This window comes from Strix aluco, chromosome 4, assembly GCF_031877795.1.
Source record: "Strix aluco isolate bStrAlu1 chromosome 4, bStrAlu1.hap1, whole genome shotgun sequence".
Classification (NCBI taxonomy): Eukaryota; Metazoa; Chordata; class Aves; order Strigiformes; family Strigidae; genus Strix; species Strix aluco.
The window spans coordinates 36439676-36459990 of record NC_133934.1 but is presented as its reverse complement, the minus strand read 5'-3'; the positions used below and the strand labels follow the sequence as shown (position 1 = coordinate 36459990).

The window sequence follows — 20315 nt, the reverse complement described above, 5'->3', positions numbered from 1 at the left end:
TTTTTGGCATCTATGCAGAGGTATTTCATCCCTAACAATGCATAGGTAGAAGTGTAGGGGTTTTATTTGTTTATTAACTAATTTGCTTGGCTAGCTGTTCAGGAAAAAACCCATTTGGTAATTACACAGGTGTATTTCTTTCCATATGAAAGGAGAGGTGAAAACTGCCACTTACTGAAATAACTGTTGAATTGCTACACTTCCTATTTACCTGGTTTCTGCACCTTTAGAAACGATACTGTGTATATTCATATTCCACTACTTAAATAATTTGCATTTGCTTTCCCAAAGTAGAAGCAGGAGGTAATTGTCATAATGTTTGTGCATTTATTTCAGAACTATATATACACCCTAAAGGAACAGTTAGGCTTCTTTTCCATCAACTCTGTTTACCAAAACTATGCAATTTTATTTTTTTTAAACACATGGCTTTTGATTTATTTTTTTTTTAAATGATGGTAGTGATTACGAGTAACTTCCATAACAAACATGTAGGTGTTACCAAAAAGGTATAAAGAACTTATCCCCGCCAATGTGATGTAGATAAGCAGACACTCCTGTATTAACGTCCGGGTGCGCAGGGGAGTTGTCTCACCAACAACGCACACCTAACTCGTGTAACATGCTGATTATATTGGATACAGTAATACATGTTAATCAAGTTCTCATACATAAACATGCTAATTCCTGTAACTCATTTTCATATTCCACCTCTTTCTGGTCATGCACACTTGAGTCCTGAAATGAGTCGGGGGGCTGCTTTTGCGACCACCACAGACTACTGACTCAAAAGAAAGACCCCCCCAACATCCTTGACTCAAGGACTTTGGCTCACATTACAATTTTAACATGCTTCGAGGCCCTTTCACAATGCAGCTTTTAAACACCTGGTCTACAGGGCAATAAATCATCCTTACCGAACAGTCTAACAATGGTACCTTGTCCAGCAGTGTAACTGGTTGTATGGTTACTTTAAACATCATCTCTATGACTACTTAAAACATTACACCACTATCTTTCATAAAAAAATGGTATTTCTGTGAGCTTCCATTTAATTGATTAGTCCTAATCATTCCTTATCAAAATCACCAAAAATCATCAACTCAATAACAAATCAGTGGCGATCAGTAACATAGGCACCTGACACAGAAGAAAATACTATAGTGCTAATGAAACAGAATTATATGCCTTGGACACGGGGGTAAGATGCTCTTCAGGCTTTTAATTGTGAAGCATGATTAGTGGTTATTGAATCCTCTGTCAAATTGGATTTTAGAGCATGGAAAGGACGGGCAGTTGTTTTAAAACGTAATCTGAGCAAAGGCTGTCCGTGCAAAACAAAGTTACGCAGTTGTTTTTGAAAACCACAAGCAGTCAGTGACGGGGACGGTGGTTTCTGTGCGCGTGGGCATTCAGGTCTTCCAGCCCTGCCTTCTCCAGCAAGCACGGACACCGAGTCCGGAAGCTCTGCGGTGGGAAGGCAGGTTTCACCATGAAACGTTACTGTCACCGTGTTCAAAATAGATGTCAACCAATTCTTTTTGATGGTAACTGCCTTTGAGTGTGGCTGGTTCTGGTTTCCAGCACAGGCAGGCCTATAGGTGGAACATTGTGACCTTGGCCCGTGTGGTCTGACCCTCTCTGGGATATTGAGTGCTCAAGGCAGTGAAAATTAAAATTCAGTTTTTGCAAATGTGCTTTGGGGGGAGATGTAGTAGCTGGCTGTCCCGACCTCCACAACCCCCAGTCCTAGCCCAGCTCAGCGCGGTGATGGATTTGCTGTAACTATACGCTGTAAGTGGGAGCCTCAGGTTTCACAGACAGAGTCTGACGTGCCTGCTCAGCCTCCTTCAGCCAGTGGCAGAGCTCGGGCAGGAAAACAGCCGGGATTTCTTCCTGCTGATTTAAGCTTTTCGGGGAAAAAATTCTAAGTCAATCCTCTATTTTTTTTCTCACCGAGATCCAAGCCTGCCTCGAGGTAGCCTTGCCGAACCGGCGTCAAGGCACGTTGGCAGAGCCCCTTGGGAAGCGGCACTTGGCAGCAGCGAGCCAGGCAGCACGGTCACCCGCAGAGCTTGGGTCTCGGCTGAAACTCGGCGTCCCGCCATGACGGCGACCGGAGGCTCTTCCAGCGGCGCCTTCCCAGGGCCGGGCCCTCGCTCCCCGCCACTGCCGGGTGCCCGGGGGCGGCGGCCGGGGCAGCGCTCTCCGGGGCGGGGGTGCGGGGTGGGGTGTGAGATACCCCCGCCTTTCCCGCCCTCCCCTCCCCTCGGGGCTGCCGCGCCGCTGTGTGAGGGACGTGCCGGGCCGCCCCGCGTGCCATGGCCGCCGGCCTCGCGCCGCCGGGGCCGGGCGGGGCGGGGCGGGGCGGGGCGGTGGCCCCGGGGAGGCCAATGAGGGCCCGCCGGGCGGCCCCCGCCCATGGGCGCCGCGTTGCCTACGTGCGCCGCCGGCGGGGCGGGGGTCCTACCCCGGGCTCCCCGGTCGCTGCAGCTTGGCGCGGCGCGGCGGGCAGGGATCAGGCGCTTTCCCGGCCGCCGCGGAGCCACCGGAGTCCGGCGTGCGCAGCGCAGGGGAGGCGATGCTGGTGCTGGGCGGCGGTGCAGAGGTGAGGCGTGGGGAAGGTCGCTCTGCCGGGCCCGCCGAGCCGGCAGCCCAGCCGCGGAACCGTGCGGAGTGGAGGTTGCCCGGAGCTGCAGCTGGGTGTGTTGGGGCACTGCCGGTGTCCACCGGGGTTTCTGGTTAAGAGATTAAAAGCCAAAAAAGCCATGCTTTTGGATTGCTCCCCCCCCCCCCCTTTTTTTTTAAAGGCAGTCTCAAGGGACGTAAAGGTCCGATGCTTTTGCGAGGGGGGTTTTCTGCTACGATGCAGCGTTCTTAGACTTGCCGCGGCTTAGACTGGCAATAACACTGTGCGCTTTTTATTTTTTTTTTACCCCGGTATCTTGTTTGTTTTAGGCCGATAGTTTCAGCAATCTGTTTGAGGCAGGAACCGGTGTGAACGCACCTGCAGATGCCTTTGGTCAGTCTCCAGCTCACTTGGCTGCTTGTGGCGGTGAAGCCTTTTTCCTACTTTGGCAACTGCAGACAGGAGCGAATTTGAACCAACAGGTAAAAATACAGAAGTTTTGTTTCTCCCACTTCTAATCTGGCATGTCAGTAAATCCAATTTATATATACACAGCTGTATGGCATGAGGTATCTGGGCTTGCTTATTTTAGAGTAACTTTATTCTAGCACGAACCAGAAATGCTGTCTATATTGTGTTAGCAATTTCATTTGCTGTGTATAATGCAATTTTCACTCTTCCTGTGCTGCATGAAGATGTCAAAAGAACTTAATTCTTTTACACAAATGAGTATTCCTTTTTCCTCTGAAATTTTTCCCCTTCTTCCAGTAAACATAAGGATTCTTCCTCTAGCTGCAAAGTTTAATTTGCTTATACCTCTGAGCTGGTAGCAGCATGCTGTTGGGCACAGCGATCCCTCAATGGTGCTGAAAGATGCTGTTAATCAGCGTACAGAGTGTGTTCCGTGGAAATAATCTTTTAGAAGATAAAGGTTAAACAATGAGTATTGCATGGGACATTATTTCTATTTTGCTGTGATGAATACACTAAACATTTAATGGCAATTACTGAGTACACTTTACTAGCTACATTCCTTTAATCTCTCCCACCTTGCAAGAGACTGCTACACAGAGTAACACGCCATAAAGTCACCTTGGAGAACAAGATAGCTTCACCTTATTCCCCTCCCTTCAAATGACTGCTATATATAAATTGTGTTTTTAGGATTGCCTTGGAGAAGCCCCGATTCATAAAGCAGCAAAAGCTGGCAGTTTGGAATGTCTTGCTCTCCTTGTTGCTGGTGATGCCAAAATTGAGTAAGTTGAGCTACATTTACTCATTTCAGTTAACAGTGTCAAAGGATACATATATTTTACACAGTACTTTTGTTCAGAGTGTGTGAAGACTGTAAATACAACATGACTGTAGTCATAAGAGCAGTATTAAAAACTGCCGTAAACACCAAAGTAGCATAGACCATACATATTGCTGTTGTTTAGTTCCATGTTAAAGACTTCTACAGTAACTAAGAGAGTATTTCTGAGCAGGAGTTCTCTTTGTTAGTTTTCCATTCTGACTAATGCTGTGGTCACTTTCTGCTTGCCTTTCTGATATGCTAAGCCAGTCATAGTCTGATGACAAATTTATTTTAAAATAATTATTCCTTGTTGCACTTAATACCAGCCCTCTCTATGAGTAGAGCCCCACACTACCCTTCTCAAACCTTCTTGGTACAGATTCTCTGTACTTATTTTATGCCACTGTCTGAAGTTACCACTTCATTCATCTTGATCTGTGCTTGTTTATAATATATATTCCAATTTAGTTGAATGGTTAATTCTGTGTTTCAGCTTGTGCAACAACAGCGGACAAACAGCAGCAGACCTCGCACTGGCTTATGGCTTTCTGGAATGTGCCAAGTTCCTCACAACAATTCAGCACACTCAGACAATGAAACTGAGAGGACAGCCTGGCTACTCACTAAGTGACAAACATGGCTTGCTGAGAGAGGATCCAGCTGCACAGAAACACGGAAGTGAAACCAGCAGATCCATAAGCAGGAAGAGGAGACGATCAGATGGTGTGTAATACTGTTTGTTTACTACAATTCAGAATTTTTTTTAATGGTTTTAACATTTAAGTAAATACATTTGGTGTTAGGTACATAACTGGATTTAGAAGCCTGCTAGTAAGGATCAACTTGCATAGGTAGTTAAGGTTATTATCGAAAATGGATCATGCATGGGGAATGTGACTGAAAAGGCTACTTTAACATGGGGGGGGTGGAAATAAAAATCATGGGTACTTTTACTAATGTACTGACAGAGTAGATACAGACTTATTTGTGTTTGTTCATATGACAGCTCTCCTCTCCTAGCTGACAAAAGACCCAGCTTGTAATCCCAAAATGAAATCAAGGGGATCCGAAGTCTGAAGAAACAGGACTGGACTATGCATTGAGCAGCCAGATGTGTATGCTGGTACACTGTCTCCTTCTGAGAAGGAGGAAAGCTCATTTATTTTTACTTCTTACAGAAGACTACTGTGTTGTAGGTTGTTTTTTTTCTAGAGTAGTTGTATTCCTACAGCTATAAATAAATGAGTATAGAATAATTCACATTTTTTTCTGTGTAAATGAGTACAAAGTTCATAAAATTCAGTACATATAGCCATTTTTCTCCCACTGCTCTTCTAAAATGCTGTTATCAACGGTATCAGCAGCAAATACTGGCTTTGAACAGATTCATCGTGCACAGGACAGCTGGCTGTATGAAACCTGAAAGGTTCTTTTTGGCAAGAAAGAAATCCATAAAATAAAAGGACAGGGCATTTAATCTGTAAGGATTTTAGCATAACAAAAGTTATATAAACAAAGTTGTCCTAGCCAAAAGAAGAGAGTATTAGTAACCTAATGAATGTATTTGTAAGAAATACAGTTCACAGCAGACAACTCTTATGTTAGATTTCATTTAAAAAAAAAATAATAATTTAATTAAGCAACATTTCTATTCCAACTGGGTTTGATTGACTAAAGCAATATTTTGATAAATAACAAGACAGTTCTATCTAGATCAGCTAGTATTCTGGTTTAGCATGTTCCAGTTTAAGAGTGGAATTCAAAAAGTTTTCGGTCGTTGAGGTAGGCACAGATTATAATAGGCGTCCTTGTTCCAAAACTCTGGGCCCTTCCATCCACACCAGCCCTGTCCAAGAAAAAGCAAGATGCCATTTAAATCTGCTACAAATTCTGTTTTTCCCACCTACTACTATTGGATATATTTTATTTTACTAATTTTAATCTAAGCTGTAAGAATTCTTTTCACCTATCTCTAGAATGCAGTGACACAATTTTCAGAAAGTTCTCTACATGCCTGGAAACACATTAATGGAAAACACTTTATAGAGTTTCTCTCTTCCCCCTTCCTTCCTCTGCACCCCATCTCCCTTCCTAAAAAGTATCATCTTCCCCCCCCACCCCCACCCCTTCCCAGTACCTTCTGCTGCTACAGAGAGACTAATGTTACTCTGAAACACTATCATTCTCAGTTTCCATTTCTCTTGTCATGAACCTTTGCCTTCTTTGGTAACAGTTGATATTTTAGAGCCAAACAGAGCATTTAATATCAGGTGTGCTGTTGATCAAGATTTAGCAGAAAAACAGTAACAAAGCTCTTAAGTTTGCAGAGTACCACATAATTTACATGAAGTGTTTTTGAAGAAAAGGGCTACAAACTTACAGTCCACCTCAGTTCCTTCCCTGCCACTGTTGATGAGGAAAGTGGGTTCTGCACGTATTTTATCCCGGACCATTCCTTAACACCTTGTTCTATAACAGCCTTTGGTTCTATCTGTCCTTTGGAAATTGTTTCTTTCTGTATTAATTTCAAGCTTTGATCCTTATAGGGCTATCAAAATGTTTCTTCAACCCAAGGGTATCAAATAAAGATACGAAATAAAAGTTGCCGTTTGCAACTTAATATGAAGAACAGAAAATAAATTGATTACTAACACCTACAGGATGACTTGGCCACTTTCACAGTTTACAAACAGAAAACTTAGAAATGTAATGTGCTGTGTCATCCCTTTTAGTAGCTTTAAATATGGAAATAACATTATATATCCTTTAGTTCTTTAGAGTTTTCCCAGATTTTCAGAACAGCTCAGTACCTGCCCTTTAAAATTGGTTCAAGGCCTAATCCGAGAATTCCTAGTATTGGATTTTTTAAACATTTTTAAAAATTTTAAATAAATGGTTATCTTCTCTGCTTCAGGAACAGCATTTTACAGGCTGAACAGATTTTTATGTTCTGTTCAAAATAACAAACACATATTCTGTATATACTACTGGCTAAAAGGGGAGATGGTTTAATTCAGAGAAAGTAAAGAACATTTATTTGTACTATAGTAACTTTATGTAGTTGCTGACCCAACATATCTTCTCCAAAGACACTAAGTTTCAGAAACTAACAATAAGCAGCATATATGCACGTTAACTGGGGTCAGCACTTCCTCCACAAGGAATGGAGAAGCCATAGAAAGACCAATTTGTATTTGGCTGTATGTCATTTGTTTTATGCTAAAATACATGTATATACATACATATGTGTGTATATATTTATATATATGTGCATGTGCATCAAGCCTCACCTTTTCCAAAATAACATGCAGATCTTCTCCTCCCGTGTAATGTGGGTCTAGAATCAAGTATTTTATGTGCCCTGTAATCTCATTCCAAGCCACTCCTAATATTGTGTGAGCCAAAACACCTCCACCTAAAATAGAGGAACAAAAATTGCTAAAAATTTTTCACTGAGACTGGCTAAATGTGTAAGCTTAAAATAAAAGTACGTCAACACTTTCTATTAACAGATTAGCTTGGTTATCAAAATTATTCTGAAGCTGTCCTACATAAGAATCTTCACATTATTAAGCAACATATCTTTACTACAACTAGGGAAGATTACTTATTTCACTTTACTTACTACAACTAGAGAATTTACTTTCCAAAGTTCTTCCATGTCAGCAAGGCGGGTTAAATCCTCAACACTTCCACCAGATGAAGTCAAGAATATTTCAACCATCTGTTTTGATTACTTTTTCTTTAAAGAAAGTTAACTGTAGAAAAGGAATCTGGAAAACTTCCTGGTTGTAAAAGGACTAAAATTAGAACAGAAATCAGAATTTCTGGGTAAGGGTTATCTGCTGTTTTCTACTAAGTTCCATCAATGGATATTAGTGGCAGAGTAGTAATTTCTGACTCCCCCTTCTCTAGTCTGCAAACAGGGAGAGGGGATGTTTTGATGAAGTGGCCACAGGTTGACTCTTGCATGTTTCTTTCAGACAGCATGAGGAGTTTACATCCTTGGAATACTGTAGTAATGACTCCACAAAACACATAGGAATTGCAAAAACCACAAAAGTACACAAGCAAAAAAAAAAAACCCCAAACCCAACCAACCCCAAAAAGCCAATCTCCCCCCCTCCAACAACAACAAGAGTTAAACCAATCTACAAGAGAGCATTACAGGGAAGGAGAAGTTACAGACAAAGATTTTTCAATATAGGATTCTAAATTCTTGAAATTCAGACAAAAAGGCTGCTGAAAGGCCAAGAATATTTCATACCAAAATCTGGACTTCTGGCACCTCTAGTTTGAGAGAGTAACACTATGGAGTGCCAAATACAGATTGCAAAAATTGCTAAAAGCAAAATTTTATAAAGCTGAACATGATATTTTCAGTATTTTTCATTTTCTAAACCACAGGTGTCTTGGAAATAGTTCAATTAAAGTTACAGTGTTTTTATGAATGGCATTCTTATGTTACCAACATTTCAGATTATTAAAACTAGTCTTAAAAAGAATTTGGATAATACCCTTCTCTTCAAAGCCAGACAAACACTACTCTTCTGTGACGGGAAGTTTTGAGGAACTATATAAAATTCTGCTCCTCTAGAGAGGAGAAGTCAGCTCCTGAGTTCTGACTTTAACAGCAGTTTTTAAGAACACCATTCAGATTGACTTTTGTTACCAGGTTTAATACAGAGCTTGGGAGAATACTGAATGAAAAGATACCAGCCAGACTAAATTGTATCATTTTCTAAACTGTCTTGGAAAAAGTGTAATTTTTAATTCATCTAGAGTTTTGATTAACTCTCGTACAGTAAACTGAGTGAGTTCTAACTGAAATGAAATTCAGCATAGGGAGGCCACGCGCTTTCATTGGCATTCTTCAATACTTGAGCACTTACCAATCATAACTGGAGTTCCTTCAGCCTTGAAATGATTAGCAAGCTCTCTTCCCTGCAATGCTAGTTCAGAACCCTGGCTAGGTAAGAAAAACAACAGATTTGTCATCCTCATTAGGCTTAATTCTCTAATTATCCATTATATTCCTTAAATGCATAGGTAACTGATTAGAAAGTGGCTTAAGAGTTTTCCTGTGTAAACATCCTGGGGCAATTTGAAAAAAGGTTTTTTTTAATGCAATTTACAGATCCTAATTGGACCAATGAATCTGCTGTAAGTTTAGTTGCCACTGGAGCACCTGGAGTCACCCAGCTTCTATAAAGTGTCTGCTGCTTGTCTCCTGCAGTAGGGACAGCTGGTAAACCCCAATGGGTTCCTCCAAGTGGCTGAAAAACAGACTGGCTACATCTGTCAGCAAGGGGAAGTCTGAAGTAACAGAACTTCCTCGGAAACAACAAAAATAAGGCATTGATAAAGGTGTTTATAACGACTTTTAAGACAGGTTTCCACTGTAAGCGCACAAGCAATTCCAGTACTCATACTCAAGTTGGCTTTAAAAAATCAAATCTCAAATAATATTAGTAATGTGTTCAAAGCAACACTGAATTTAGCTTTGTTATAATCTTCCTGCTTCCCTTTTCAACTATGGGGACCAGTCACAGACAAAGTAAGTCTACATGGAAGAGAAAGGCACACAGGCGACACATGCACACACTCCAGGATTTGGAGCTGAAGCCATATGTCTGTCGGAGACTCATGTTTCTCCTTAGAAGACTGACAGTACTCCCAAAAGTGGTGACAGAAGCTAGGCAAGGAAATCAGTACAGATACTTTTAGTATCTTGTCTTTCTATTTCTTCATATAGTGGTTAACCTTTCGAAAACCCAAAGAAAGCCTGTGTGCCTGCTTCTCAAGTTCCTGGAGAGATGGATTAAATGCAGACAGAATACAACACTGGAACTCTGGGAAATGGTGCATTTACAGTCATGGATTTGGTACTAGTGTTGCTGGTGCAGCTGTGAAGTCTTATTTTCATAAAGAGTTAGAGGTGCTAGCTGGAAATAAGCCCAAGACAAAAGTGCTATCAACTGCCAGTGACCAGCTGAAAAAGATGCACGACATTTCTTCTTCTCAGCATGGAAGTGATGCTGGCTTTTCATAATCCTGAAAAACATTGGTGCTCCCTTGTAGCAGCACTATGAGCAATTCTAACCAGTTCACAAAAGAATCTATTCTATGTTCTTATGTGAAGGAATGACAGCCTTCATAGTGGCAGTGTCTGTCACAGTTGCTATAAATAATAGGTGGATCATCTGCAAATATAAGCTCTGGAACAAAAAAAAAGATTAAAATTGGCTGCATAAAGCTTTACAAAATACTGAAGAACTGAACCGTTAAGAATCACCATGGTCACATGCTCTTTTAGAATATCTGTAGTAGAATTTGCTCTAAATAAACATAACTCACGAGCAATATTTTGTTTGACTAGAATTTTCATACATGCTAAGTTAGTATATATTCTTTATTTCATTATTGTATTTATCACAAAATGTTGAGGGATTTGTTAGTCTGTTTAGTGCTGCCTAAATGACAAAAACCCAGTAATTTTACTTCTGATAAATGCTGAACATTATTCTTTTTCTCACAAATATATTTGTAGGGTGTATGGGAGTGTCAGATTGTCAGAATGGAAACAAATCCCTTGTTTTATCTGTCACACAAACTCAGAAAAGAGAACACTATTTTGAGGCTGCTCAGAAGCTTGCCTCAATCCTGAACTGATGATGGGTTAGCTCTGTGGACAAAGTAATAATTTACCATCAGCATGCCTTCGGTTCATTATGATCACCAGACTGTGTGCCTGCTTCAAAAATTACCTTTGTGGTGCAAAGGAATAGACTGAATTCCACATCAGTTTGCATATCATTAAGCAAGTTATATAGCAACTGCAAACAAACTCCAAGCCCCCCAAAAATTTAGCAACATCTTCATTTGTAAGCACTTAGCACAATCAAAGGCAGGAATACAGGGTTTATGAACAAGAAACCCTTAAAAGATTTATCTCTTATTATCTCTATTCTCCCATGTATCATAATGGTAATTTGCATTTTAAGGCATTTAGGCTTTTTCATAATTCCTGGGATATTAAACAGGTATTGATTCTTACCTGACAAATAATATTTTGGATGTTATTCCAAAAAGCTGATTCAAAACAAGCTGTACCTCAATTGAACCAATCCATTGCCGTGACCCAACAAATGCTGCAGGCTTGTCTCCAGCATCAACCAGTGCCTTTGCAACATCACGATGAAGAAGGAAAACAAGTGTCAACAACATATAGTAGGCAATTCCACCACTTTTTGTGAACAAAGTTGGTTTATATATATGGGAATGTGTTTTGAACCTAGCCAGTCAAAAGCAGACAAATGGATGTTGAATTCATTCACTGCAGTTCTACTTCTGGAAATGTCACTTGAACACTAATACAGAACAGTGCCTCCAAGCACAGACTGTAACATCCCAGTTCCACAGGCAGACTTCAAGCTGGGATGGTGAGCACTGAGCTGTCTGATAATGGAGTGCATCATTTGTACTGCAGAAGCCACTTCACAGACTGAAATACCTGGATTCCCATTCAAAGCATCTCAGAAAAGGATCCATAAAACAGTGCTCTGAGGAAGAGGCCACTGAAATACACCAAAGGTGGTGATTTATTTTAAACTATTCTCCATTCTGACGCTTATATGTTACATGCGGCACATGAGAGGGGCCTTTTCTGCTCAGGACACAAAGCCCACAAAGTCTCCTGAAGGCTACTGCCCTCTTCTAGATGTCTAAAGATACTACAGGACTGCATGGACTTCAGTTGCTTTTACATGTGGAATGAGAAATGTTCAGGAAATGCAGTTTTAACCATAGTGCTCATATCCCTGTTAGGTATGATGAAAGTTGACTGAATCAAACTTTGCTAAAAATGCTCAGTAAAGAAATATATCACAAAGAACTATTTTTAGAAGACTGAAGATAATTGCAGTATTTCTTGCTAGACATACAATATTAGCTACCCAAGCCTACAGTTTTTCTTCAGTGAGGTTAACAGAAACAAACATATTCACGTATGCATTTGAATTCACAATAGAAAAAGAAGTGAAGGAGAGTTCAAAAAACAGCAAAAGCCCACTACTCTCAAAGGCAAAGTTGCAAAGGAAGGCAGTAAATCAAGGCATAGCATCCAGCTGTCACTGAATATGAAAGTCAGTTTTAAAACTGATTTTAGTATGATACATCGGCTTCTTTGTTTTCTTTTGTTTGGCAAAAATGGTGAAAATGTCATAATCTGAGCTTCTAATAGAACATGAATCCAAGCAAATACTTAGAAGACTACTTTAACGAGTCTTATTTGTACAGATAATGTCACCCGACACTAATAAACATTTGGAGACAGATCTCCTGTAATATAACTTGTTAAAAATAATAATTCAGAACTACTATAGTTCAATTTAATAGATAAATTTAAAATATCACACAAATCTGAAGTCTAAAATATATGAATTCGATATTTTAAAAATAATCTATACAAACTTTTCTAGACAAATATGCATAAAACAATGAATCTGCTGAAGTGTTCTGTACCTGTTGAATTTCCTTGTGTGTTGGTATAGGTGTATCAATGTAACCTTGGTGCTTGAACCAAGAACAGATCGTCTGCAGAGACCGATAGGCACAGCCCCAACCACTGTCATCAATCCGATCCTGCATATAGTGGTGATAACTATATACACCATGTACTAAATAAACCTGCACAGAAACGGATGACAAATCAATCTGATCACACTTGTATCAATTTTCAGAGAAGTCATACGACTTGTCACTAGAACTGTAAAAGCTTTCAACTGGGGATTGCAAATATTTGGAAGAATTGAAGGGTTGTTATTCACACATGATTACTCCTCCTGTTTTTGTTTCCTAAACATCTCTATTCATAGGTTTAGTTTCTTGTCTTGGTTCTGAGAAACTTTAAAAATACATGCTAAAAATGGGTACATCCTTTTCCAATAAAATGCAATTTCTTTGGGACAAATATAGCTAGAGCAATGCCATTTTGTGCAGAGAAGCCCTTTTGCTTAAAAGGCCATATAAGTTATTTCACTTTCTCATCTATACAATTTTGACTATCTAAATTACTTCTTTCAATAACAAATCTCATGTAAAAAAAAAAAGTACTTTCTTACAAATGTTTCAATTTAAACTTACCATACCAGACTCTGTACCAGGTGAATTAAGATGTAAATGTGGATTTCTGAGATACCCATCTTTATATGGTTCATCTGGAAAATGATAAGCATTTGCTCTCTTGAAATATGGTCTGTCACAAGGCAGATTGAATAACCCGTGCAATTCCTACATGCAAGTTCGAATAAAAATAAAGAGCACAATTCAAATTTTGGATTAAAAGAATCACATTGTCAGTAACCATAAAGACATAAAAAGTTTTAGCAGCATAGTTCACCAAATTAAAATCTGCTTAATTAAATATTCAGCATGTACGTTTACTACTAGATCTCACCTCTGAAAGGAAGCTCATGCAGGCTTACCTCCTATCTAAAGGGCCCACTATTTTATGCAGTCCTGTTACATAACGCCTGCTGCTGGAGCCCCATGGAAGATACCATGAGTGACAAGTGTCTTATGAAAGTATAAGATACACCATAATAGTAAAGGATTACAGTTTTATCTATGTAGCAGTATAAATACACACACTCTGAATTACATCTTAACTAATACTGAAGATATACAAATACCACACACTGAGACAAAGTAAAGATACTGAGCTTATGGTTTAAGCAGATTCAGTCTATTTTTAAATCTCTTAAGCACTGTTTACAACACAGCAGCCACATTTAAAGAGATATACTGTCTTATTGCACAGAGCTTGAGTGAAAGGAATGAGGAGATCATCTAGGATAATGTGTGTAACACAGGTAATACATTTTACGCAGATGACCCAACACTGAACCCAACCCAACACTACATTAGCTACAGTAACACTTAGTAATCAGTGGATAAGAGTGAACAGAAGACAGAGAGCTGGAAAGACCTGATGTGCCACCAGTGCCTGAGGCCTCTGCAAATGCAAGGAATAGATTAGATTTCATATACCCAATAACGCTTCACATAGAAGAAGAAAATTAAAAACCCCCACGGCTTCTACGCCTCTAAGGTAGCAGAAAATTCTTTCCCCACTCTCAGTATGTGTAAATGTGTGACCTGAAGTGGTATCTGTCAGGCACATGTCTCCATCTGAAAGGGCTGCCACATCAGAACATTTTTCCACTTCATCCATATTCCTTTTTCTAGATGTGCCAACCCAGAAGGCAAAAAACAAACAAAAGCTAGCTAAGGCTGGTCAGCTGTGAGCCACAAAAAGCAGCCTCCTCCCCAACCAAAGAAAGAACCCAACAACACATAACCTCAACAAAGAAACCAAAACAAACAAAAAACCCCCAACCCTAACCCTTTCAGTACAGGTGCTAAAGCCTAAAAGTAATAACATGCTACCAAGTAATCTGATATTCTACCCTGGAAGTAGAGAAATTCAAAGAATACAGTACCAAAAGTATAATTTAGATATTTGGTTTTGGTAAAACCTAATCCTATGTAGTTTTGAAGTTGCTATTGTCCCCTTACAAAAATGAGATCTGGCACATTTTATAAAATAATTTCTAATAAATCGAGCTTCCACATTCAGTATACTGCTTCAGTTATAATAAAAATAAAAAAAAATTGCAGCATCTGTTAGTATTTATTCTACATTGGCTAAATGAAAACCTTACCACTGCTTCAGTTACAACTTTTTTAAAAAGTTTTAAAACAATTAGGTTCTGTTAGTATTTGTTGGCTTTACCTTTCTGTAACTTTCCAGTTGATCTTCTGAAATACCTGTAGGATACGAGATTGTTACAAGGTGATTTTTTCCTGGTAACATGAAATGAAATTGTTCTGGCACCACAATCGATGTTCCCTTCATATATTTCATGATACATCTTTCCATGTCACTTAATTGCCTGTGAATTGCTTTCACCAGGAGATTTTGTACCCTGCAAAAGAATATTTAAAAAGCAGAACAGCGATGGTGGATCATTTCCTCTCATAGCTCTGACAGTTACACAATACGTATATGCATATTTGCACCTGGTCTGATGAACTTATTACTTCCATGCTTCTGCTCCCATAGAGAAAGACAGAACCTCACTGTGATTTACTCGAAGCACGTCTGCACGTAGAAACTACTCCCTAGTGATTCAACCCTCCAAAGTGCAGGTACCCTGGTCTTTTATCAGAAACACAACCAGTATAAGCACTTGCTGAAACAAAAGGTACATATACGACTATACTGGGGTTTTTCTGCATTTTATCCACCCCATTTAGCATCCTTCAGAGACAAATCCTACGGAAAAAATGCAAGGAGAAAGTACAGAGAAAGACTCTAACATGTTCCACCTTCACCTACTCAGCTGCAGCCCCTAACATAGTATTGAGATTACAAAGACTCATCAAATACACTCCAACTCTCACTTTTATACACACTCACATACTTACAAGAGTTTTTAGAACATTTTCCTGACTTTCTCAATTCCTTGCTAAGCAACTGTTACGAGTTGTCAAATCTAGCAGACATTGATAGCTGATTTTTTTGTAAATAGCAAAAGGATTGTGTCTCAAGACAGCTGCTATTATTTACACAGTTAAATTCCATTACAAAAATACTATATGCTACTTCATTAAACTGATTAATCGTATAGCTTTACTTCATTATTTCAAGAAAAAGCAGAAATGAAGCTGAAAAATTACAAGTTCAGGATAACACTTACTTTCCCCACGTTTCTTCTGGAGAAACAGATACAACAACATCAACTGGTAATGTCACATTTATGTAGTGGTGTTCCTTATTTTCCCTTTCAATGACTGGAGCCAAAGCAGCTAATGAAGACGTCATTTCCAACATGAGGTCTATATTGACTATCTGCTGCTGCAGAGAATAAAGACACCAGTAGTACATCTCCAACAACACATGCACCAAGAAGGCGAAATAAGATCTTAGATACTTGGTAACAAACTCAGCAATGAAATACTTGGGATAAAAAATAAAAAAATCTAGTAACATTAAAGACAAACTTCTATGTGCTGATCTACTGTAGACGTGTCTCTGCATTCATGCTGAGTCTCAAAATGACTTTAAAAGAATTCTTTTAAGTCATATCAATGTCTATTTGCGTACAGAAAAGCCTAGGGAGTGCAGATCTAAAAATGTTTAAATGATAGGTTGTCTGATATAATTTATTAGTGATGTGAGACACATACCGTATCTTGCAACTTTTTATCCTTTTTTTTGCCAAGCTTTCGTTTGGTCTCATCATCTTGGTCAAATCTGAAGCATCAACAGAAAGAGAAATTTCTATAATATGAAATTAATCTATTAAAAAAAAATAAAATGAAATATACTCACTGTATAAATCGTCTTATCTCCTTACAAGCAGAATCATCAGTCAGCTCTGGAACAGTGTTCATACCATTGTTCGGCCACACGTAGACTGAACTGTGGCAAATTCTTAATACAAGAACATCTGAGGATAGTTTGTTTGCAAGATCACTGAAAACATATCCTAATGCCTTTTTTGTTGATGCCTCTGAAACACAATCAGGACACAATTAGCTTAGAAAATTCCCTCACTTGTGTTATAGCTGCTGGACATACATTTTAAAAAACCTGATGTTTTGGCTTGGAATAAAAGTGCTGTTACGATTAGAAAAATGGTTATGTAAACGGAAACTGAGATAAGATTTCACTTAGCAGGTCTGTCTCAAACATTCACATTCATACCTGCCTGAAAAGTGTACTGTTTCTCACAGATGCTGTCAGATATGAAGAACTGAATGAACTACAGAAGAATAACCTACACTGTAGCTGATTCTCACATCAATAACCCTTAACCGTGCCTACAGTTGCAAACAAACTTCTACGTACAGACAAACTTCTACATATGGTTATATTTAGTCTTTTGACTAAATCCTGGAAAGATTCAATCTGAGTCATGTGTTTCTGACTTCATTATCATATCATTATTCAAACTTCATATCATTATTCAAACCAAAAACATACTAAATTTTTGGAAAAGCAGGGCCTACACTCCAGCTGCAGACCAAATTTTGGCCAGCATAAACCTGCAATTCTAAGCCACACCCTGGTCAGCCTGAATCTATATTACCAGTATAGACAGCTGTCTTTTAGAGGCAGACCTGACTTTTTAAGTTTCACCCACTCCTTACAACCTGCATTGATATTGGATATGACAGAACAACTTTTGCATGTTACCAGCATTGTTTTCCTCACTGAGGAGATTAAAAACTATTACTTAGAATGCAACAAGTTACACAAAGCCTAACAAGCTATCAAAGGCTATGCTGAATTGTATTTCTTTAATGCATTAAGACTTGGACACTATTAGTTGACTTTTGCAGTAGAAGTCTGTAAATACTACAGTATTAGAAAAATCAAACAAAACTCCTCCAAAAAGAAAACCTCACTGCCTTCAAGAGGAGTGGTCTGCCATATTTACACACTAACAGGTGTGAACACCATGCACTTGGACAATCTGCATATCACTCTGCTTCACTGTGGTTAAAATTCACTACACTCTTAACAAAGCCAAATAAATAGCTTTTTTCTGAGGATGCGACTCGCAAAAAGTTGCTATGCGTTAGGCCAACCTATTCAACACCATGATCTGAAATGAGCCCAATTTCCTTTTCAAGATTCGCTAGCACTGAATCCAGAGTTTCTAGTAAAGACATGCCCTTTAAAATGCAGAATGAGCTACAGTTGAGCTAAAGACATCCTCCTTCTGCGCTGCACCCCATGATAGCTCAATGGGCACTGATAGACTTGAGCAGACTTTCTGAAGTGAATGTTACGTGACTGTAAGAATGTGGGACTAGAGGAGCCTCTTAACACCATATGGTCTAGTTCCTTGTTATCACATGGAACTGCAGTAGCCAATTGGGCCAAAATTCTGTAGAGTAACTAGTTAGCTTGTTTGTCTCTATTTTTCTAGAACGACTGGACCACAATCTCAAAACTGTATTATTAATATAACCCTGTTATAAACAAATTAATTGTCATTAAGTTATTCTCTTTTTGCTTAGAATTTCAGGGCCAACTTTGGATTCAAACTGAAAAGGGATCCCAATTCCATAGCCTTATGTAGGAAAAATATGTAAATAAGATGACCTAAACATGGCAATTTAAACTTTACTTCAAATTAAAATAAAAAACATACAATGGAAAAAGACACTCAGAAAATTAATGGCGATAAAGAATAACATTTTATGTACTTAATCTTTATGGGTTTGGGAAGAAGCAATTAACATCTGGTGAAATGCCACGAAAATAAACATCACAAATTATTAGTTAATAACAGGTTATTTATATAAATGTTAAGAAATCTATTATAGTCTTATAGACACACCATCAGTAGTTGCTAGCTGAAATGCAAGATCCAAGCCTCCTCTTATTCTAAAGAGTACGTCCATAGCTTCTAGAATTACCTAAGGAGAAAAAAGAAGCAATGAAAATGAATCGCTTTCAACATGCTTTCTCTCAAACTACAATTGACTGTTATTATACCACAGTGCGCAAGCACACCGGTAATTACTGCAGCTGCTCAGGGTACGAAAGGCCAGTGAACAAACAGGGTGGCACAGCAGCATATAGTTTCCAGAGCCAGTACCTCAATTACATGGGTATTGCTATAAACACAGCCCTTAAAACACATTTCCTATTTAAACAAGAAATTCTATACTCAGGGAAAGAAAAAAAAAGGGCAGGGACACACGCACACCACCCCACCCCACCACCCCCCTCAGAAGCCAGGCTGAGTTTCACATTCGACAGAAAAGCTGCCAGCACAGAGACCATCCAGCTGTTTCTTTCCCCTTCCAAAGTCCCTGCTGTGTCCCCCCACAACTGCTTGTTGCAGACATTTTAATGTGAACTTCATCAGAAACCTCATCCAGATGGAAAACCACCCTTTTACAGTGAGAAGACTTTTTCAGCCAGATCAATTCCCAGACAAGTTCAACACACCGCTACAAGGTGATGACCCAGAAGAGTGTGCGTATTGCTCAATCGTAACAGTCCACAAAAAGAAATGCTTCATGGCCATAATTGCTCTAAAAAACCCACCAAACACCTGTAATAATAATTACACTAAGACCCTTTGGAAAGACTTATCGTGTAAATGTTTGCTTATAAAGTATGGGAAAGTTCCAGGTGTAACGCTATCATTATTCATGAAATAAAGGAATCAAAACATAGGACTAATTTTCTTCCCATTAAAAGCATTCTAAGCAGAAATATACAAAAAGATATGTATCCCTGATGAAAATATAAGCATCTACACTTTTAGCTCTGGGCAAAGGATTTTCAGGTTTCTGCGATTCTGGAGTGCCAAAGTTTACTCCAAGAAACAAAAAAGGCAAGATTGCAATGTCTAATATTTTGTTTCGGTTTCTGAAGCATAATCCTGAACTATTTGAGATAACACAGTTATCTACCTTAAAAAGGTTTTGGAGTGTGGGATCCACAGGTGTCACCACGTGAAAAGAAATATTGCCTGGGTTAATGTGAAAGATGTTTTTTTATTTGCCTTATTACAACATAAGAATAACGTGCATGAAAAAAAAGCAGAGCTCTGTAAAAGGAGGAAGGATTTGGCCTTTTGATAGTAGCTTATCGTGGATGATGAGGTCTGAGAAGTCCCCGGCAAAAGCCGCACCGGCCCAGACCCCCAAGGTACCTCCCCGGGGGCGACGGGGAAAGGCTGCAGCGAGGAGCGAAGGGGGCAGCGCGGGAGGAGCCACTGCCCCCTCCAACACTGCCTGGGCCCTGCAGAAAGGGCCTCGCACCCTGCGCTGCCCCAGGGGCCTCGAGACCTCCTCCCGAGGTGCCCCTCGGGGCTGGAGGCCCAACCGCCGCCGCGGAGCACCCACGCGGGAGCTGGCGGGCGGACACTAGCCCCCAGCCCGCCCCGCTCGCCACAGGACGGGACAGCGCCGCAGAGCGCTCCCCCGCAGCCCTTTCGAGGGGGCGGGGGGTGTGTGTCCTCTGGGGCAAGCTCCCGGCCCCGCTGGTAGCCCAGCCCAGGCGGGAGCCCTCCCGTCCCCTCCCCGCTGAGGGCGGACCCCCCACCCAGCCCCTCTCCCCTCCGGCGCCGTCAGGCTCCGCCGCGCTGCCCCCACGCGCGGGCCCCGGGGGAGGGGCGGACTCACCACGTCCGTCAGCGCCGCAGCGGGGGCGAGCCCGGCCACATCCCCCGCGCGCACGCGCGCTCCCGCCCACGAGCCGGAGAGGGAGGGCCACGGTTGGTCCCCTCCCGCCGGCAGAAGTGGTGCGCGCGAGCCACGTGACGGCCCGTGCCCCTCCTGCCCCGCCCCTGCCGC

The 20315-nt window shown here is 40.4% G+C and overlaps 2 protein-coding genes across 4 annotated transcripts; one reads left to right on the top strand and one right to left on the bottom strand.

Moving 5' to 3' along the window:
- The first annotated feature begins 2419 nt into the window (after positions 1-2419).
- On the top strand, positions 2420-5186 carry ANKRD37 (ankyrin repeat domain 37). Its single transcript, XM_074822730.1, has 5 exons — positions 2420-2608; positions 2959-3111; positions 3794-3885; positions 4420-4649; positions 4933-5186. The coding sequence occupies exons 1-5, from the start codon at positions 2582-2584 to the stop codon at positions 4944-4946; spliced, it is 516 nt and encodes a 171-aa protein (XP_074678831.1). The 5' UTR covers positions 2420-2581; the 3' UTR covers positions 4947-5186.
- Positions 4648-20205, bottom strand: UFSP2 (UFM1 specific peptidase 2). Of its 3 annotated transcripts, none has more exons than XM_074822727.1 (12): positions 20145-20205; positions 18344-18422; positions 16324-16504; positions 16179-16245; positions 15689-15846; positions 14722-14914; positions 13071-13217; positions 12450-12614; positions 10984-11108; positions 8819-8895; positions 7217-7341; positions 4648-5772 (listed from the first exon to the last, which is right to left on the bottom strand). In XM_074822727.1, the coding sequence occupies exons 2-12, from the start codon at positions 18405-18407 to the stop codon at positions 5686-5688; spliced, it is 1389 nt and encodes a 462-aa protein (XP_074678828.1). In that variant the 5' UTR covers positions 18408-18422; positions 20145-20205; the 3' UTR covers positions 4648-5685. The 3 variants fall into 3 exon arrangements, with proteins under 3 accessions (XP_074678828.1, XP_074678830.1, XP_074678829.1); XM_074822729.1 differs by having other exon boundaries at positions 15689-15843; XM_074822728.1 differs by having other exon boundaries at positions 20148-20168.
- Between the last annotated feature and the right edge of the window lie 110 nt (positions 20206-20315).